This window comes from Scylla paramamosain, chromosome 14 (genome assembly GCF_035594125.1).
Source record: "Scylla paramamosain isolate STU-SP2022 chromosome 14, ASM3559412v1, whole genome shotgun sequence".
In the NCBI taxonomy this organism is placed as follows: Eukaryota; Metazoa; Arthropoda; class Malacostraca; order Decapoda; family Portunidae; genus Scylla; species Scylla paramamosain.
Genome location: NC_087164.1, coordinates 19,669,923 through 19,689,922, shown reverse-complemented (window position 1 = coordinate 19,689,922; position 20,000 = coordinate 19,669,923). Strand labels below are relative to the sequence as shown.

Sequence of the window (20,000 nt, the reverse complement as noted above, 5' to 3'; positions counted from 1 at the left end):
GGGACACAGTTGGGACTAGGGGACTAGGAGGAATAGTGCGGTAAGGAAAGAGAGGAGGAGGAGGAGGAGGAGGAGGAGGAGGAGGTAGGGAGGGAGAAGTGCGGTAGGGAAAGGGGGAAGAAGAGGAGGGTGCGGTCGAGAGTGCGTCAACAGCATAGAAGAGAGAACAGGGGGGTCGTTGGGTGTTACAGCGAGGCGTGCGCGTACACACACACACACACACACACACACACACACACACACACACACACACACACACACACACACACACACACACACACACACACACACACAAAGGCATCATCAGATTTGACAGGAATTTACACATTGTAGTAGTAGTAGTAGTAGTAGTAGTAGTAGTAGTAGTAGTAGTAGTAGTAGTAGTAGTAGTAGTAGTAGCAGTAGCAGCAGCAGTAGTTGTAGTTTAGAGACGAAAAGTACTAGAGTGTTCGTCGGGAAACTGCGGAAAGTGAAAATTAATGAACTGTACAGCAATGCGAGAGAGAGAGAGAGAGAGAGAGAGAGAGAGAGAGAGAGAGAGAGAGAGAGAGAGAGAGAGAGAGAGAGAGAGAGAGAGTAGAGGGAGAGAGAGAGTAGAGGGAGGTGCAGTAACGTGGAAGAGTTTAGAGAGAGAGAGAGAGAGAGAGAGAGAGAGAGAGAGAGAGAGAGAGAGAGAGAGAGAGAGAGAGAGAGAGAGAGAGAGAGAGAGAGAGTAGAGGGAGAGAGTAGAGGGAGGTGCAGTAACGTGGAAGAGTTTAAAGACGACAACGCCATCAAAAGTGGCCCCGCTGCCTTGCCTCCTATCTCTACTGCTACTGCTACTTCCCTCTCCTGTGTTCCTTCCGTTCCCTCTCCTACACCTCTGTTTCAACTGTTCCACCCACACCACACTGCACCTCCATCTCTCCTATGCCACTCTCACTCCTCTCTGCAACCTTCCCATCCTGCCAGTCACCCACCTCTCTCTCTCTCTCTCTCTCTCTCTCTCTCTCTCTCTCTCTCTCTCTCTCTCTCTCTCTCTCTCTCTCTCTCTCTCTCTCTCTCTCTCTCGTTCCATCAAGACTGCGACTCATCCTCCTCATCACATTCCGTCTCTTTTACACGTTTTCACTCCCTTTTCATCTCCCGTACCATATGCTGCATCCCTCCTCCCGAACTGCAATTCAACTTACTCCCATCTCCCCCATCTCGTCCCCTTTCTTCCCACGTTCCGAATGTCCTTCCATATCTGCAACTCCCCACTTTCCACACTCCCAGCACCATACAAACTGCCCTTCTTTCGTTCCATTGTTCTGCCACACTGCAGCTCCCGTCCGCCGTCTACCTATCCTATCTTACCGCTCCCATATTCCTCTCACAGCAGGTTCTTCTTTCTCCTTCCACGAATGTTTCACTGGTCCTTCATATTGCAGTTCTCTCACTCTCTCTCTACAGCGTTTCCCACTTCCACACTGCAATTCCAACTACCAAATTCCATTTTCCTTTCTTAATTCATAGTTTCTCGCATCGCGCACTGCCGCGTTGCTACTACAGTACTCTCTTATTTACTCAACCCCCGTCGCTGTACCAACTCGCAATAAGCGGTCTATTTCATTATTCAAAACTCAACGAATACAAAATTTCTTCCCCAGACGAAGCTGCCCAAACGAGACCCTTCTTATGCGAGGCCTCTTAATAATGAAAGTTACCGACTTATGATTTTCTTTCGCTGCTAATAATGATGAGGCGTATTAAAACAACTTTCCTAGCTCACTACAACAAGACCCTGGGTGTCGGCGGCATGCTTTCCACGGTGAAGGAGGTGGCAGAGGTGGTGGAAGTGTTGGTAAGGACGGCGGCGAGGCGGTGAAGGTGAGGCCCGGGTGTATGCGTCTGTGCGTATGTTTGATAAATGTTGCAGCAAAGTAGAGAGGTGGAACATGTACTGTACTCAGCCTCTCGCCTCCACCAATCTATTATGACGTTCACACCACCATGCTACACGTTAAATCGAGGATAATCGTGCGGTGGAATTACAAATCACAGTTTTCTGATCGGAATCTCCAGTTATTATTGGAACGATCCTGAAAAATTAATCGGGTGTCCGTCGTATCTTCCGCTGTACAAACCATGCTACCTTTTTTTTTCCCCAGTTGATATCCACACAATGATTCGTGTTTTGTTGTGTAAAACAGTTAGTACACAGTATACGACTTCTTAGCTGTGGAGTTTCTCTTGTGTACTGTTAGTTGACGAAATCTCACGCTAATCCGAGCCTGCAACACAATCACGATCCTCCCAGAAGACGATAGGATCTGACCAAGATTATATGGCAGTGTATGGAAACTCTGGACATATATCCCCATTATCTCCCTACAAAAATAAATAAATAAACTGATCCGCAAAACACACACGTACACGGATATGTGCGCACACACACACACACACACACACACACACACACACACACACACACACACACACACACACGCGGATGGGGAATCAATAACAGCGCCGTCTGCCTACACACGCTCAGACCCACGACCCACGAGGAGCACACACACACACACACACACACACACACACACACACACACACACACACACACACACACACACGTGCGCGCGCGCGCACGTTACTTTTATTTTTGTGCACCAATAACAGCAGCAGCAGCAGCAGAAGCAGCATCCCATCTCGGCGGGGTCTGTTGGCACCAAGTCCGGCCACAAGGTTAAGGCAAAATAATGAGCACTAAATAAATCATGAGAGAGAGAGAGAGAGAGAGAGAGAGAGAGAGAGAGAGAGAGAGAGAGAGAGAGAGAGAGAGAGAGAGAGAGAGAGAGAGAGAGAGAGAGAGAGAGAGAGAGAGAGAGAGAGAGAGAGAGAGAGAGAGAGAGAGAGAGAGAGAGAGAGAGAGAGAGAGAGAGAGAGAGAGAGAGAGAGAGAGAGAGAGAGAGAGAGAGAAATATTTAATGCACCCTACAGATCTTACGGACCAACTACTGAGAGAGAGAGAGAGAGAGAGAGAGAGAGAGAGAGAGAGAGAGAGAGAGAGAGAGAGAGAGAGAGAGAGAGAGAGAGAGAGAGAGAGAGAGAGAGAGAGAGAGAGAGAGAGAGAGAGAGAGAGAGAGAGAGAGAGAGAGACTTACGGAGGGAGGGTCAGTGAGCACCTCCGTCTCTCCCAGCGGGCACAACTGCTGGCCGCCATACGGGACTCGAGGTTGCAGCCGCCTGGCCACAGCTTCGGGTACAGCCGGTACAGCCGCTGCACCGCGAGAAATAAAGGAACAGGTCTTTAATTGTGCTGAACCACTCAAAGAGGCAGTGAGCTTCCCCCGTGGCAGGTGACTGGTTAACTGGCAAGGTGGTTCACGCCTGCCCCTCCCTATACACTGTCCCCATTACCGCATACCCAAATGCCTCACTTTTTCCCATACCTTAATCCCCCCTTCCTTACCCTTCCTCCATCCTTTCTTCCCTTCTTCTCTCCCTCCATCCTGTCACACTTCCCCTGTGTGAGACGGAGCGCCATCACGCACCGTTCCTCGCCCTTTACGCCCGCCACTTCTTTCTCCTACTCCTCTTCCTCTTTCACGTCTTAGTGTAGCTGCTGTTGTTCCTCGTACGGCTCTCGTAGGAAACCAATAGAAGCTTGGAAGTTTTCGTAAGCAAGTGGGAAATATTAACACTTTTCACTTGTGTGTGTGTGTGTGTGTGTGTGTGTGTGTGTGTGTGTGTGTGTGTGTGTGTGTGTGTGTGTGTGTGTGTGTGTGTGTGTGTGTGTGTGTGATGATACTCATAATAAGAGTAATGATCCGTTTTTTTTTAACTGCAGGGTAAGCATACGTAAATTTCAGTCATTAAAATTTTAAGTATGACAAGTTAAGGACTTTTGAGGATCCGAAAGTTAAATTTGAAAGATAATGTGTGGGTGGGTGGGTGGGTGGGTGGGTGGGTGGGTGTGTGTTGGATTCACCACCACCACCACCAATGCATCACTTACAGCTGCCATCACCTCAAGTTAATTACAAGGGTGTATACAGAGACGCCACGGTAACCCGAATGCTCATTTCAAAATTTCAGTTTTCACTCAATATCAATTTGCCCTAAACTGATGGATTTGATTCGCAGTATATACTATATATAATCCCCGCCCTTATATTCCTTCATTCACATCTTTCAACATTTACTGGGAATTCAGACTGATGCAAAGAACTTCCTGAGAAAACACGCGCCCCAAAAGAACGCAGCAAGGGGTCAGGGATGCGTGTGGAAAGGTCGAAATGAAGTTATACTAGTGACGCGCGACACACACACACACACACACACACACACACACACACACACACACACACACACACACACACACACACACACACACACACACACACACACACACACACACACACACACACACACACACACACACACACACACCTGGTCGACGAACCTCAAAACCCACGGCGGCTCCTCGATCCATTCCCGCCTTTGCTGCATCCGATTTCCTCCTCTCTGGCTGCGCAATGTGGCGGAAAAGTAGACCATAAATGATGCTTTAGTCCCGAGTCCCCGGTGAATGAGCGACTGAGTTAGTCTTCCTTACGGACCGGTGGACATGGTAACTGGAATTCACCACCTCTACCTTCCCCCTAACCAGTCACATCTGAAGTACCACTACCCACTACTATACCGTCTTCTTGACCCTGCATCACTACCACCACTAACTCCTTCTCCTTCTCCCACTGGTCCACCTTTCATTTTGCCCTTCATCATTTTCCTTGACCACCTCTCCTTCCACCTTCCCTCTTGTCCTTCGCCTCTACTACCACTATCATTTTCTCCTCCGTCACTTATCACTCCAACTAGCACCAACTCCCTTTATCTCTCTACCAGCACCACCATTTTCTCCTCCGTCTCTCACCACTACTAGAACCACCACCTTTCCTTCCTTGGTTTTCGTCCTTGCTTGTCATCACTAACACTACTTACGAGTATGTTCTTATCTTCACTACCACCATGCCTTCTTAATCCTTCGTCACAACACCTTCCTTCCCTCCTTGCAGTTCGTCCTTCACCACCATTACAACCACTACCCTACTACCACCAGCAGCAACATCTTTCACCACAATCCATTCAACCCTCCTTATCTTTCACCACTATCAATAGCTCACTTCATATCGCTCATCACTTCCACCACTACCATCACTGGCACCATCTTCTCTTCCGTCCATCACCACTACCCTCCTTGGTAACAAGTGTCAAGTCATCAACCTCACAAACCTTGGATTCTGAGGAGACGACCACCGTCACCACCCGCTGCCTGAACGCTCCTTTGTAAATTCCACTGAACATTCCTGTCTTAAAATTTTACCCCAGATTATTCCCCCCATGAAGAAGTCCTCTAAGCAAACCTAACTATTTATCATTGGGTGAATTATTTTTGGGAAAAATCTTGTAAGAGGCCTTGCAGTTTACGGCCTGAATACGAGGAAGATTTGATGATGCTGGTGATGAGGGTAAGAGTGAGGGGATCGCTAGAGTGTAAGTTGATGGAACACGAACGAAACACAAGATACGCACAATCCCGCACGACCGCGTCTCAAATGTGGGAGGATCATGCAAATGAATGTACATGAAGCAGCACCTTAGATTTGTTATTTAAAGTGCCGAGGAGCGAGGGACGCAAACGGGAAAGTTCCGCGAAGTGTGGCATCATTACAACAGAGTGAGAGGAAGCCCCGAGGGAGGTAAATGGGCCATGATAAGTTGTCAAAAAGAAGGGAAGACCGAATTTCGACACGGGCAACTTTCATGACAAAATGAAAATATCATGAAACTCGATATGCGATACCTCCCTCCGCACACCCACCACTGAAGTGTAATTATACTCTGAAGGGTCTGCTTTCACACTTACGAGGAAAACATGTCGGTGATTGCACGAGGTGACGAGCTATTACACTGCCGTCCGTTTGCTTCGACAAGACTGAGTCAGTAAATGAACGACGCCCCAAGCGCGGAACAGCTTTAAGTGAGAGTTATGCACAGCTCCAGGTTGGTGGGCAATTACTTCTGCTTAAAATATGATGGCAGAAAACACGAAAACAGAGAAACATCAGCCAAGATTTGCTATCTGACCCGAACAAAGATACTGTTAAATCTTGAAAGATGCGAATTTTTATGAGCAAAATATTTTCTTTTGTAACAAACACGTAATATGTTGAAAATTACAGACTTTTCTTGTATTAAGCGAAAAAAAAAAAAATCTGGTCGTGTTTTCATTCCCTATCGACAGTCTGTCCAGAAACGTGACGGAACTATATCCGACGTGTCCAAGGAAATTTTCCCCAAAGTTGGACGGCGAAGGAAATACTCTCCTCCCCCGTGTGTGCGTGCCACCTTTGTGCGTCATGGAAGAGCGGTACCGTACTGTAAGATATCGATGACGGCCTTCCTATCATACACGGGATGGGGCTGCGCTCTCTCTCTCTCTCTCTCTCTCTCTGGGAACCACTTAGTGTACACTTCTATTTTCTACGCGTGTGTGTGTGTGTGGCTCTAACTTGGACGTGAAACTTCTCTAATTAGCCGATTTGGCTTCGGTATCATAACTTATGAAAGGTTTCTCCTCTGACTTTGAAGCTGAAGGGGTGCTGGCTTCACCCTTAACAGGTTTTCTCCACGTAGGTTCTTTCTTCAAGACCATCTGGGTGAACCATCTCATTTCGACGCCCATCCAGAGCACCAATGAAGTACCAAGGTGTTTTCATGTCTATGTTCGTACTCCACACTTTTATCCGTTGAACACCGAATCGTACTCTCCATCCCCCTTTTACTGATTTAAAATGTAGTTTAGAGCTTTCAAGTTACCTCCCTAATTTTTAAAGAAAGATGTTTTAGTGAAACCTTGGCACGCCGATCACGTTTTTTCTTCTTATTCTCGAGCTTTCTTGCCATTGTTTGGGTGTGAACTGGTTTTGGTATGTTACTTATTCTTTTTTTTCACTGTAGTCTGCTAATCGTCCCGTGCCCATCTACTGATACGATGCATTCCTCAGACTGTATCAACAGCTGTCCTTCCACACGAGATGCCGAGGGACGCCGCTGGAGGTCACAGACTGTGCTAGTTGTCTCATCTTCGTTTGGTATCACTCGTCTGCCATATTGCTGACAGCGGGGAGGTGACAAATGAGTTTCCCAAAACCTGCTTTTCTCCTAATTCATACTTTCGCTAACATTACTATGGACTTTATAGGAATATGCATCTTATACATAGACAGTGATCTAAGAATTCCCACAAGCTGGCATCACAAGCTGGCATGACTTTGATACACAAGAAACTCTGAATCGTATAGAGTTCGCGACAATACACTAGCAATTAAGGGGTAAAATTAAGTTCTACACGTGCAGAGTGACCGCTAACTACGAGTGACTGCATACAAACATCGGGTTGACAGCTTTCACACATCCGTCACACTGGCTGGGAACCTGACGCCGAAGGGGAAGGGGCGGGACGTCTGAGTCCTTTCAGAGTCGTTTGTGTGTCTGTGGTTTCCTTAAATAACTATGGGTCAGAGGTGTTCTTGTCTGTCTGCCAGTCTTTCTGTATAATTTCCGCTGTTCGTGTTGTCTGTCTGCCTGATATTGCCTTCCCCTTGCATTGTCCTCTTCTCCGCCCTGCGTTGTCCCGAGGATCGCTGCATCCGAAGTGCACTAACGAAACAAATCGCCAAATATCAGTCATAAGCAATAAAGAAGAATTCCTCAGGGAAATACCCCGAAGACTACGACCGACAAATGGCATCTGGAGACATACTAAGGCGGGTGTCAGCTGGCGGTGACAGACACATCCCAAAACTACGTATATCAGGTAAATGGGGAGCCTGCATTACCAATCATCCTGGCACTCTGGAAGACATTTACTGCCCTGGGAAGGAACGAGACACCACAGATATAACCAAAACTATAAAAGACTGAATGAAAAGAGAGAGAGAGAGAGAGAGAGAGAGAGAGAGAGAGAGAGAGAGAGAGAGAGAGAGAGAGAGAGAGAGAGAGAGAGAGAGAGAGAGAGAGAGAGAGAGAGAGTGCACAGCCGAGGCCGCGGGATCAGGTGGAATCTGCAGACCACCCACGATCACGGGATGAGACGAAGCACACCAGTACTCTCGAGGTCACAGCGTCGAGCGAGATCAAACGAACATACTGCCTACAGTCCAGGCCAAGATTGCGACCACAAAGGGGATTGGCAATTCTTTCCGATCCAGATCAGAAAGACCCGGGAACAAGAGGCTCACCAAGGCACCCTTAAGCCCTGCGCGAGCCGAACGGCAGCCACGCGGACCACTGGAGCCCTGAAGAGTGAGTCAGGGAGCCGCCAGCCTCCAGCCGCCGGCCCCGCGAGGGTCGCCTTGGCGGCGGAGCCAAAAGGAACGGATTAGAGCTGCCTCTGAGAGCTACTCTGTAATCTAAATTCCAGACGCTCGTACTATCTTGGCAACATGATTATTTTTTCCACTTTAGAGGTGCTACTTAGAAATACCAGTTCTGAACATGCATGGAATATATATATATATATATATATATATATATATATATATATATATATATATATATATATATATATATATATATATATATATATATATATATATATATATCATCCCCCTCTCCTCAACCTTATATGTAAGGAGGGGTTCCAGACAGCCGAAGTAGAATCCTGCAGTGGGAGTTACTGCGCGATGCGAACATAATCATGGAGAGGAAATATGATCCTCGCGCATCCCTTTTGGCTGTAGTCCAAGATACAACCATAGGAACCCAGAACTGCCAACCCTCGCTTACATACACACTCGCTCCCGCCCCTGCGTCGCGCCGAAAAAAACTGGTCCCCGTACTGCCGCCACCTTACAACTGCTGTTGGACAGAGACGCGGATCCTAAAAGACTCTGAAAATGCCTCAGCGCAAGTGAAACAAGCAAGTTTTGAGAGGGGCGGGTTGGTAGTATAGTTAGCGAGGTGGCCTGTACCCAGCAGGACCAGTACCTCTGCAAGTGTCTCCCGCCCTCACCCTAGTACTCGCTACGGGCACAACTCCTGCCCGTCATAATAATGCAACATGGTCCCTTCCTCTTCCTCTTCCCCCCGCTGCGTCCCTTGCTCCCTTACCCCGTTTCCTCACTCCTCCCCTTCTCCAGCGTATAATGGTAACCAAGCACGCCAGGGATAGCCAGCACCCTCCCTACATCGCTGCCCTACAGGACCAAGGACGGCTACATTTTGGAAAGTTGTCCAGCATAGTAAACGCCGTCCCCGTCCTCTCCTTTCCAGTCTTCTACATGTCACTACTGACAGCCCAAGAATTGCAATATGGTATTAAGCGCCGCAGGAAGGAGTCTTAAGTTGTTCTGTGCACGAGTGGGTGAACAAAATCGTCCGAGGTAAATATCAGCTCCGCCTGTTTAAGGAGTGTTCGGAAAACCGTCACGCGATCCCTGCCAGACCGCAACCACAGAGGTACAAAGGCTTGACATGAGGGCGAAAGGTGTGGCTAAATTCGAAAATGGAAAAAAAGTGGAAGGCTGCGGTGATGTGTTTGAGGGACGCAGAGAAAACAGAATGGAAGAAGAAAAATTAAAAGATAATTAAAGAAAAAAGAAAAAAAAAACTGATGTCATGAACTATGAGGTTCCCCCCGCCTCGTGTGGTTTGTCTGGCACCGATCGATCAGTGTCTCCACGTGGTGTTTGCCAGCACCAGTCCAGAGGCACCGCCGGGCCTGGTCCAGCAGGACGCGGCTCTCAAGCTCCTCTACGCTCCTCTTCTCCCGCTGATACGCCGGGATTGCCCCCACAAACCTCCCTGCGCGGCGCCCTCATGCGCCGCTCATGACGCGGGTTACGCAAACACCGGTGCTGATGTCATCGTACAACAGTTACTGCAAATACAAGGCGGTGTATATTCATCCTAATCAACTCATATAAATGCATTCCTAAAAATTCCTCAGCAGAGCGCTGAGTGCACAGAACACCCGAGGCTTGGAGACACCTGCAAGGCCCACCTGGCCTTGAGGCACACGGGGCGGCCATAACCATAAGTCTCTCCACTGTGAATGGTTTTTAAAGAAATCTTATACCAAATACAAGACTGGTGTTAAAAGTTTCATAGAGTGCTTACTTGTACGTGAAGCTAAAACTAAGATTTTTTTTTCTAAACAAATTTTTAGAATTACTATGAAGTGGACATATACGTATCATATTAAACTTTCACAAAATGAATCTCGAGTAATGAGATACTGCGTGACAAACTGCGGCACCACAAAGCTTAATTCTTTTACTGAAATGTGATATGCGGAGCCTGAGCGTTAGCACAATGATACTCGTCTCGTAACACAGGAGGGCGTGCGTGGAGCAGGTGACGCGCTAAGCAGACGGTAGTGTCCTGCGGCCACCGCCACAGCCTCAAAGTGGAGCTCCGTGAGACATCGGATCTTAAACAGCAGTCCGCTAAGCCGGGTTTGTGTCCTCATTCGAGCAAGTTTTTACCGTAGTGGTTCGGGCTGGGCACGCTGGGGGGAGCACTGCCCCAACACTTGAGATCAATGCAAAGTGATGAGGAAGGCTGCGGCAATGCCCCGATGGACGCGCGTCGCCCCGGCCAGGCCACGCCCCACACCCGCTCTTCCCCATTCTGAAACAAGCAACTGATGGTCATGGAAACGGCAAGCGGAAAATAGAAAATTAATCTAAAGCAAAACCAGTGTGCCAGATCCCACGCAGTCTTAACCGTGGTCGTCAACCTGAGCAGTGTGTGGTCCACATACCAACCCGAGCAGATAAGGGAGGCGCACATCCTTCGTCAGCTGCGCCTTATTAACTAACATTTTGTGCCTAGTCGCGGGACAGGTGGCATTCATAACAAGGCAGGGCAAGTGACATTATCGTGTGTCATAGACCATCCTCTCCATCTTTCCCAGGAACTTGCCCTGACAATGTCAACATTCGCGTTTAAGTTAAAATCATCGGAATGTAATATACATGTACACGCTGCTTGCTATGCCACGGCCAACATGTCAGCGAGGGAGTCTCCTTAACGCTGACACAAGGCTCAGTCATCTATTTCCCTTTCAATAAACAACAGCTAAAACCTACCTCTGGTTTCATGGTTCGCGTATTGCAGGTGCTTAGTTAGACTTAGTTACAAAGCAGTATTCATTGCTTCATGAAAATGTTACGCTAAATAATTTCCTGATGATAAATTACTCCAACCCAAACATAGCCTCCTTTATCACTAGGGAATTATTCTAGAGGAAATTTTATGGATGGCAGGTTCGTTGGAGAAATTTACTCAGTCTTGCCTTTAGATACTAATAAGAAGCGCGCCTTTCATTCATTACATCTAAACCCTGCCGGCTAAAGCACAAGTCTTCCCCATACATACCCCAAATACACCCTTTGCGACAACCCTTAGCGATATAGATACACATTTTCACACTTACAAGTCTACATGTATTCCCTCGCTAGAACACACACACAACTGCCACCACGACACTCCTCAAGAACAAGAACAAAACCTCTTGGCAGCAGAATGGTAAAAATAAATATATATACAAAAGAAACACTTGAGGTTTAGAGGAGAATGGTTAATAAACGAAGTGATGAGAATGTTAAAAAGGAAAAAAATATATATACAAAGAACACGTATAACTATAAGGATAGAAAAACGTAATGATGTGTTAAAAAAAAAAGATGATTTACAAGTACCTGTGCCACTCATCCCAGTCTGTTCCACCTGTAAGGAAATAAACGAAAATAAACGAGACGTACATAAGATAACGCAGCACAGGTAGGGGGCTTAGAGAGGAGTTAGCGGGGTGTTGTATATACCGAGAGTGGACGTGGCGGGTAACATAGTCCATTGCAGATCACGCGGGGATACTTTGGTAATGGAAAGGGGAACGAAGTAGGGAGGTACGAAGGGGGAATGCGGGAGGAGAGCAGAACTGTACATGGGAGGTTGGGGGTATTTTGGGGGGTTTGGAGGAAATAATGCAGTGCGGGTGACACGTATATATGTACAACAGAAGGAAGGAGGAGGGAGAAACAGAAGCTCTCGATAATCAAATTGGAAGTAATACGTGTTGTTAACTAAAACAAATAGTGAAGGATAGAAAAAAAAAATAATAATAATGGTAATAAAAATAAAAATAAATAAAAATAAAAATAAAAATAAAAATGCCTGAAGCACACACACACACACACACACACACACACACACACACACACACACACAATACTGTCATGTTTTCCCTCCTTGTACATTTTCAGTTCCTAGGCTGATTATTCTAAAAAAACTGATAATTATTCTCTCTCTCTCTCTCTCTCTCTCTCTCTCTCTCTCTCTCTCTCTCTCTCTCTCTCTCTCTTATACCCACACATTTCTCATCAGCAGACCTTTCCATGTAATAATAGCTTTGTATTACATTGTGTCTATTATCTGGTAATAAAATGTTTGAACTTGAACCTGAACACTTATGGCGAAGATAAACACTTCTTGAATTCTAACCTAACTGCTAAAAAGGTAATGATGATAATGATAACGATAAGAATTCCAATTATACAAAGCACCTAATGCCTTCACGCAGGCCTGTCCTTCCTTAACAAGAGTATGGCTTCGTGTTTACGCGTTCAAGTTCCGCAGTACATAAGAGAGACAAACGACTTAACTTCTTATATGGAAAATCTCGCGTTAGCCTGCCTTCCCCTTGACGCTTCCTCGCTCCCTCTTGGCAAACACGGGAAGCACCACCATTACTTCTGTCATAATGATGTCCTTAAGATCGTGATGGAAGAGGACAAGCTAACGTATCTGATCTGGCACCTCGCTTACTGCACCACATGGCTAACTGTGTCTAACTTTAAGGATATCACAGACTCGTTAACTTATCCTACTCTCTCTCTCTCTCTCTCTCTCTCTCTCTCTCTCTCTCTCTCTCTCTCTCTCTCTTCAATGTTTCTTGTGTTAGTTATTGTATATTTCCCTTAGCTTCTATGGGCGCCTCTAGTCAACTGTTCAGCCTTACTCTTCTCTTAAGCATTCCCGGCTCCAAATCATTATTAATTCATCAATTCTCAAAGCCACAAGGATAACTAACTCTCAGATCTATGGTCAATATTCGGCGTCACTACCTATTCTTCTCCTATTCTTGATTTCGATGTAAGTTCTTGTGTTCTAAAGCCACCTCAGCGCTCCTTTATCTTTCTCCTGCATATAACATACGTGTGTCTTACATCCTACCTGGTGTTTATATTCCCACACAACGCCTGCACGCGCCTAAACACCTGATCTCATGACGGAAGGGAAAAAAAGGAGAGGAAAAAAAAGAAACGAAAAAGAAAAAAGTCACCCCCACACAAAACAGGTCATGGAACAAGTTTTACGTATACTTATCAAGGTCACTGCTGACGTCTAAAGCTTGTACACGTGAAGGGGAAAGGGGCGATATCCATAATACAGAACAACCTACAGGTGGTGAGGATACTCGTGACGACTCTATCATACGTATGTAGTATCTGCGGGGGGAAGGGAGGAGGAGGGAGCTCAGGTGTCTGGGGGATTTATCGCTAAACCATGAAGGCAGCGGGATTCATATCTACATCAACCCTGTGGTAGTCAAGGGAACTACAAAAAAAAAAAAAACTACACGTTCCAGGGTGCACCGGGTGATGGGTATCGTGCCTACTAGTGTTAACCAGCACACTCCGACTCAGGGCGACACTATCACTAACAGGTTCTGCAACAACTTAGGGAAAAAACAGAGACCACTATTGAGGCACAGAAGGATGTGGAAACACTAGTGTCATCTTTCTTCGGGATGGCCAGAACTACACGGAGTCGAGGACAAACCTTCGCTAACGACTAAACAATCTTAAAGTGCCAGGCATATGAGGAACGATATGATTTTATTTTTTTAGATGTGTCGTCAGCATGGTTAATTTAGCAAACTGTACGAATCCGTGCAGTCCTTGTAGTGAGCATACAACCAAGCAGTAGTTGTAGCAGCTGCAGCCGCGATGGCAGCAGGAGCAGCAAAAGGGAAGCAACAGCAGCAGGCCAGAAAAAGCAACAAAGCCTTATGAACGAACCCGCGTCGCAGGATGAGGGTACAGCGGGCGCGCTTCGTCACTGGGCGGGGGGCTCCACGGCGCTGATCGTCAAGTCGCACCTGCAAATTATCCCGTGAAAGGACAGGTTAACACCCAAAGAAGAAAGACGGCACAAGGAAGGATGTAGGTGAACACTGGTAAAATGTGGCAACATCGAGGCCGCTGGAAAAATGACGGATTGTGTGGTGTCCAAATTAAGGGAATGACGCCACAGTGAAGAAAAAAATCGTTGTTTCTTCATGTCAACGCACAGGTAGAGAGAGAGAGAGAGAGAGAGAGAGAGAGAGAGAGAGAGAGAGAGAGAGAGAGAGAGAGAGAGAGAGAGAGAGAGAGAGAGAGAGAGAGAGAGAGAGAGAGAGAGAACCGCGCTTTCATCCTAACACGAATAGGTCTCAAAAATCACACAAACACAGTAACTAAAGTCCTTTGCGGAAACACGCTCAGATGAAGAGGTGAGGGAGTACTGTAACTACCTCTAGACTCGCACTAACAAAGCTGAAGTAACTGTGAGAAAGCGAAAGAGAGCAGCGTCTTGTCTACTTATTAAGGTGACGAGACACGACACACAGAGGAGGGGAGGGAGTTAGTCAAGGCGTGAGCCCATGGCATAAAGTAAGCTGGTAATGAACATTGGCAGTGGTGGTGGGTGGGGGGAAGGGGAAAGAGACTGTTATTCTAAGAGCAATGCAGGAAGGTGGCTTATTTTTTGGAGTTTTGAGAGTCGTGTAAGTGGGATTAGAATATATTTGAAGGGAAGCGCTCAGAGAAAAGAGAGAAAACTAGTAGAAATTATACTCCCACAGATGCCGCCACTTACACTGCATCGTAGACGACTTCACGACACTGCCCTTAGTAGATCACAACAAAACTACAAATCATACGATAATTTCTCCCTACACGTCAGGACCAGCTAATGAAAGGTGACACCAACAATAGACATTTCCATGCTACTGAAGAAAAAGAATCCTCCTCAAGACAACACAAACAAGAGTCTATGGGAGAGAAGCGACTGAGGAAGAAGGAGAAGGGATAAAGGGTGGAGGGAGGAAGGCTGCGGGCCCGTAGAGCAATGGACGATAGGGAGAAGGCAAAAAGTAGTAGGAAGGGAGCCGTACAAATTGTGAGGAAGAAGGGTTGTGTCAGTGGGCCTTGGGGGCGTGTGTGTGTATGTGGGGAGGAGGGAGAAGACCAAGAGGGGGAAGGGGAGGATGAGACGCGTTCTCTCAGCATGCCTCTACCACCACCGCCACCACCACGTCTCCCTAAAGTTCCTCCACTGGACAGCACCAAGTCAACGATTCATCAGCCTCAGGAATACTTCGATGAACAGGACACACGCCATCAGGAATGCTAAAGAGACACCATGTGCATCTCCTCTAAGTACAATAAAAAATAAAAAAAACTAGACCTTACAGTGATGATAATGATGCCGATAATATCAACGACACTACGCTATGATATCAACTTCATCGCCAGAAAAGTCGACAGTCTAGCACATCGATCTTCTCTTGTTTCCAGGATGGCGTAGCGCGTATTACCGCACCGTGAGGGTTAATCTTAACAACACTATAACTTCCTGTGCGCTAGAGAGAGAGAGAGAGAGAGAGAGAGAGAGAGAGAGAGAGAGAGAGAGAGAGAGAGAGAGAGAGAGAGAGAGAGAGAGAGAGAGAGAGAGAGAGAGAGAGAGAGAGAGAGAGAGAGAGAGAGAGAGAGAGAGAGAGAGAGAGAGAGAGAGAGAGAGAGAGCACAGGAAGTATGAATCGCCACTCATTTCTATTTTTTTTTTTTTTCTTATGGGACGGCAGCAGCAGGTAAGCAGGCAAGGCAGAAGGGGGCAGCTTCCCTCCCTCTACGTGTGTAATTACATTTAAGGTCTTCTCTCATTTCTGCTTTCGTATCTGTCTTGATCGCATTCAAGAGTTTATGGAAAGTTTATGGTTCAGATGCCTAACCAAGACACTTCATCCATTATTGTATCCTAAGACGCTTTTTTTTATTTACTTTTTTTTAGAAATCACTTGCTATGAACTAAGGATAAGACTGCGGGCAACACACAAGAAAAGCTTCACCATTAGACTCTCAGAAAAGAAGAAATTCATAAAAAAAAAAAAAAACAACGTATTCTTAAGTGTTTTGGAGCTTTACCTCGATAACTTTTGCTCTAATAAAGTTATTGTGGCTTTTCAAGTGTCTCTTTTTTCTTTTTTTCTTTTTTTATTATTTCAGTGATAGTTTGGGGATCCTCCTTTCTTAGTGAGCGAAAACGTTACGAGAGGCGGAGTGTGGTCTCTGAAAATAGCTGATGAGTCTTGATGCATTTAGGAAGAAAACGAGCCAAAGAACAGTGATGGGCGTAAGGTATCGCTCGGCGGTGTTGTGTTACAGTGCGACAGTCAATATTCTATGCTTGCTCTCGGGCACAAGGACATACTGTGCTCCCTAACAAGTGGTCTACGTATATGTATGATAATTTTATACTTTATTCGTGTAAGACATAAGAATTAAGCGCAGTATTCAAGCACGGAAAATGTACACCAGAGGCATTATCTATGTGTATTTCCGTGATTCTATCTTTAGACGTTTGATGTGCAAGTTATTCTAGCGGCGGGACACTCCGAGGCCTGGCTAACACCACCCTGTGACGCCGCTACTAGGTCCACCACCACCACCATCACACCACCACTATAAACAGATATCGGCCTTGTTCCCCCGCCTCTCTCTCTCTCTCTCTCTTCCTCTCTCTTACACGTTTCCTACACACAACCACAATTAGTCATCAGGTTACTAAGAATACCACGAGGGAGGTACACTGTGCACAGACAGAGCCAGCCAGACACTCACACTTACGTAACAAAAGCACATGATACTCTGTGTGTGTGTGTGTGTGTGTGTAGGCACTCATATCAAATAAAGAGGATAAAACAATACGATGTCTCTCTGAAAAGCATTTCTTCGCACAAACGCATTTCCACTTTTATTCATTTATTTTATCTATTTATTAATCATGCAATATCCCTCTAACGTCACACCCTCTGTGCAGCTGCGTGGTGACGTCCTTGCCTAGCACCTGAGAGTGAAGTCGCTTCCCGCTCATAACGTTGTGTACACTAATGCGCGAGGAGATACTTCGCTCCTAGAACAAGAGAATGGGGTGTATGGTGTGTGCAAGTTATCAGCCTTATCCGCTGAGTGGACTGCATGACCTCCCAGCCCTCTGCCAGGCCAGCAACTAGCGCTCACGAGTCCAACACGTGACCCTCAGCCAAGTTACTCACCAAATAATAAAGGCAAACTCTTCTCAGGCACGTTTAGTTTAAATATACCCACAATCGCAACACCATCGTAACCAAGGACTATGGCCTGCACAGCATCCAGCCAGACAGACGGACAGCCTGACAAACACACAGCCTGAAAGCTTGACAGTCAGCCAGCGCGCCTAACAGCCTTCCAGCCTGACTCGCCTAGACAGCCTGACAGCCAGCCAGCATGACAGCCACACAGCTAGATAATCAGCCACCAAACCAGCCAGACAAACAGACAGTTACCGTGAAGGAAGCGCGGCGTGGGACTAGATATCAGTGAATGGTGATTATCATAATATAAAAAAAACACTAAACCCCAATAGACAACCTCACACACACACACACACACACACACACACACACACACACACACACACACACACACACACCTTCCTGTCGAGATCCTTGAAAAATAAGAGGTACCTAAGCACACGAACACTCACATGTTAACGATAAGACCACGCACATGAACAGAGCAGGAAAATAGGAAGTATCAACGTAGAGGGAAGCAGAAAGACGAACACGACAGAAGAGGAGAAAAAAGAAGAAGAAGAAGAAGAAGAAGAAGAAGAAGAAGGAGAAGGAGAACAAGGGCGTGGGGAGGCCAGCCAATCAGGTAAGGCTGGTCATGTCCCTTCTCGGCCTACGTATGGATGTATGTATAATCGTACACAATGAGACGATCGTAAACAACTCAGATACAAATGACTCCACTTGTGACCTTCATTTCTCTCACACACACACACACACACACACACACACACACACACACTACTCCTCGCTGTTGTCGTTGTTGCTGCTGTAGTTATTGTTGTTGTTGTCCCCGCCCTCATCGTCCTAGCTGTCCTCGAAGTTATAGCTGGAGACAAGAGGAAGAGGACGACGACGGCGACGCAAGGAACGGGCGGGCTGGGCGGGTTGCACATGAAGTGTATGGTGTGTGGGGTGGTTGGGTCTGACGGCCACGATTAGGGGGAAGAGAAGACGTGGGGCCCCAAAAAGGGTATGAGGGTGGGGGAATAAACTGGGGATAGGGTCAGTTGGGCCCTCACTAATTGGGAGAAGGGAACTGAGGTACATGAGAAGGGGGAGGGTGGGATGACGAAGGCTGTCGAGTGAGTAGGGTGGACGCGGGTGGGTGCTGGCTGGGTGAGTAGCTATGGGCAACACGAGGGAGGGTATAGGGCATGGGGACAGTGTGGCGAAGGTATGGGCATGGCGGGGGAAGACAGGTTGTTGCGGGAAGGGAGGCACTGGGTGTAGAGGACAGGTGAACAATGCATAGAGTGAGATATGGCTAGGGAGGAGGAAGAGGAGGAGGAGGAGGAGGAGGAGGAGGAGGAGGAGGAGGAGGAGGAGGAGGAGGAGGAGGAGGAGGAGGTTTTCAGGTCGGGTGCCTAGGGGCGGGGACGTGAGTGATGACGAGAGAGGGAGCTCCTTGGGTGATGATCATAGGTTTTGGGCCCGGATGGGGAAGGAAGGAGGGAGGGAGAGAGAGAGAGGGAAAAAAGACGGGTGGTGACCACGGGTGAGCAAGGCAGGGGTGATGACCTGAGATGAAGAAAGAACAAGATTTGCACAAGGAAGAACGAGTAACAACATTCAACATAACGAATTCAACATCACTACAGACCTTGCGACACTGCCTCTTTAGTGGGTGGTTTGGGCTGGAGGGCCTGGGCTAGCGAGCACACCACCGCACCAACACAACTACCTACGGACAGCCTTGTTCCGACACACAGGTCTTCGGCGTCTCCGCACTGAAGCGGGGAGGGGCGACGTCTCCAACGACTCCTAAGCACTACAGGGAGGGGTAATATCCTCAAGATGAGTAGTTATAACACGGCCCCCTAGCCTCGCCTCGCCTCGCCCCTCCACTCGCCGCCACCCCTACGCCAGGCATCGACCCACAAGGGAGAGGGAGTAGTGGTGCGACCCACAGGCAGCACTACCCTTGCTAATAACCCCGGCTAACCCACACCCACAGTGTCATTATCGCAACCCTCAGGCCCCAGCCTTAGATCTCTGTTCACCTTCATTAAGGGAACCCTGTTATTAAACGGAATGTGGCAGAAGCCTCTACCTCATTACCGGCAACTTTAAGCCGCTATTGGAGGAACTCGAAGCTTTTACCTTTCCCTTCCTGCCATCGCCTGCCCTGCGAGGCCTCCAAGACGCGCTGGTTTGTCGTCTCGCAGTGCAGTGTAAGGGAGGGAAGGGATCACTGACCACGATAGCTGTGGTGATTGTGGGCGACGACCACGATTACTGAGGCCATGGGAGGGATGGCAACACTACTGCTATCACTGCTGCTCACCCAACTTGCATTCTACGTAATATCTTTTGTATACTACATAAATGCATACGCAACCTACATAGAGATGTAAGTATAATCACGCAAACATACATACATACTCCTTCATGCAAGCATACTAGGTGGAAGATTTACAAGTGCAAATACACACACACACACACACACACACACGAAGATGAACACCCGCAAAAATAACGCGATCTCATATATTACGCAATGCATTCTCTCTCTCTCTCTCTCTCTCTC

At 47.3% G+C, this 20,000-nt stretch overlaps 1 protein-coding gene across 9 annotated transcripts in view; it reads right to left on the bottom strand.

Moving 5' to 3' along the window:
* The window catches only part of LOC135106983 (uncharacterized), a 97,770-nt gene that overhangs the window by 21,898 nt on the left and 55,872 nt on the right, over positions 1-20,000 (bottom strand). For 2 of the 9 annotated variants that reach the window (XM_064016471.1, XM_064016473.1), the window contains one exon: positions 14,118-14,197. The exons of 3 other annotated variants lie outside the window; for them this stretch is intronic. Coding sequence is in view for 3 of the 6 variants with exons in the window: in XM_064016467.1 (XP_063872537.1) it covers positions 3,129-3,187 (59 nt within the window). In the remaining 3 variants the exon portion in view is untranslated. Of the gene's footprint in view, positions 1-3,128; positions 3,746-11,735; positions 11,764-14,117; positions 14,198-20,000 lie in introns of those variants that run through there. 4 more of the 9 variants (XM_064016476.1, XM_064016474.1, XM_064016472.1 and 1 more) reach the window with 3 other exon arrangements.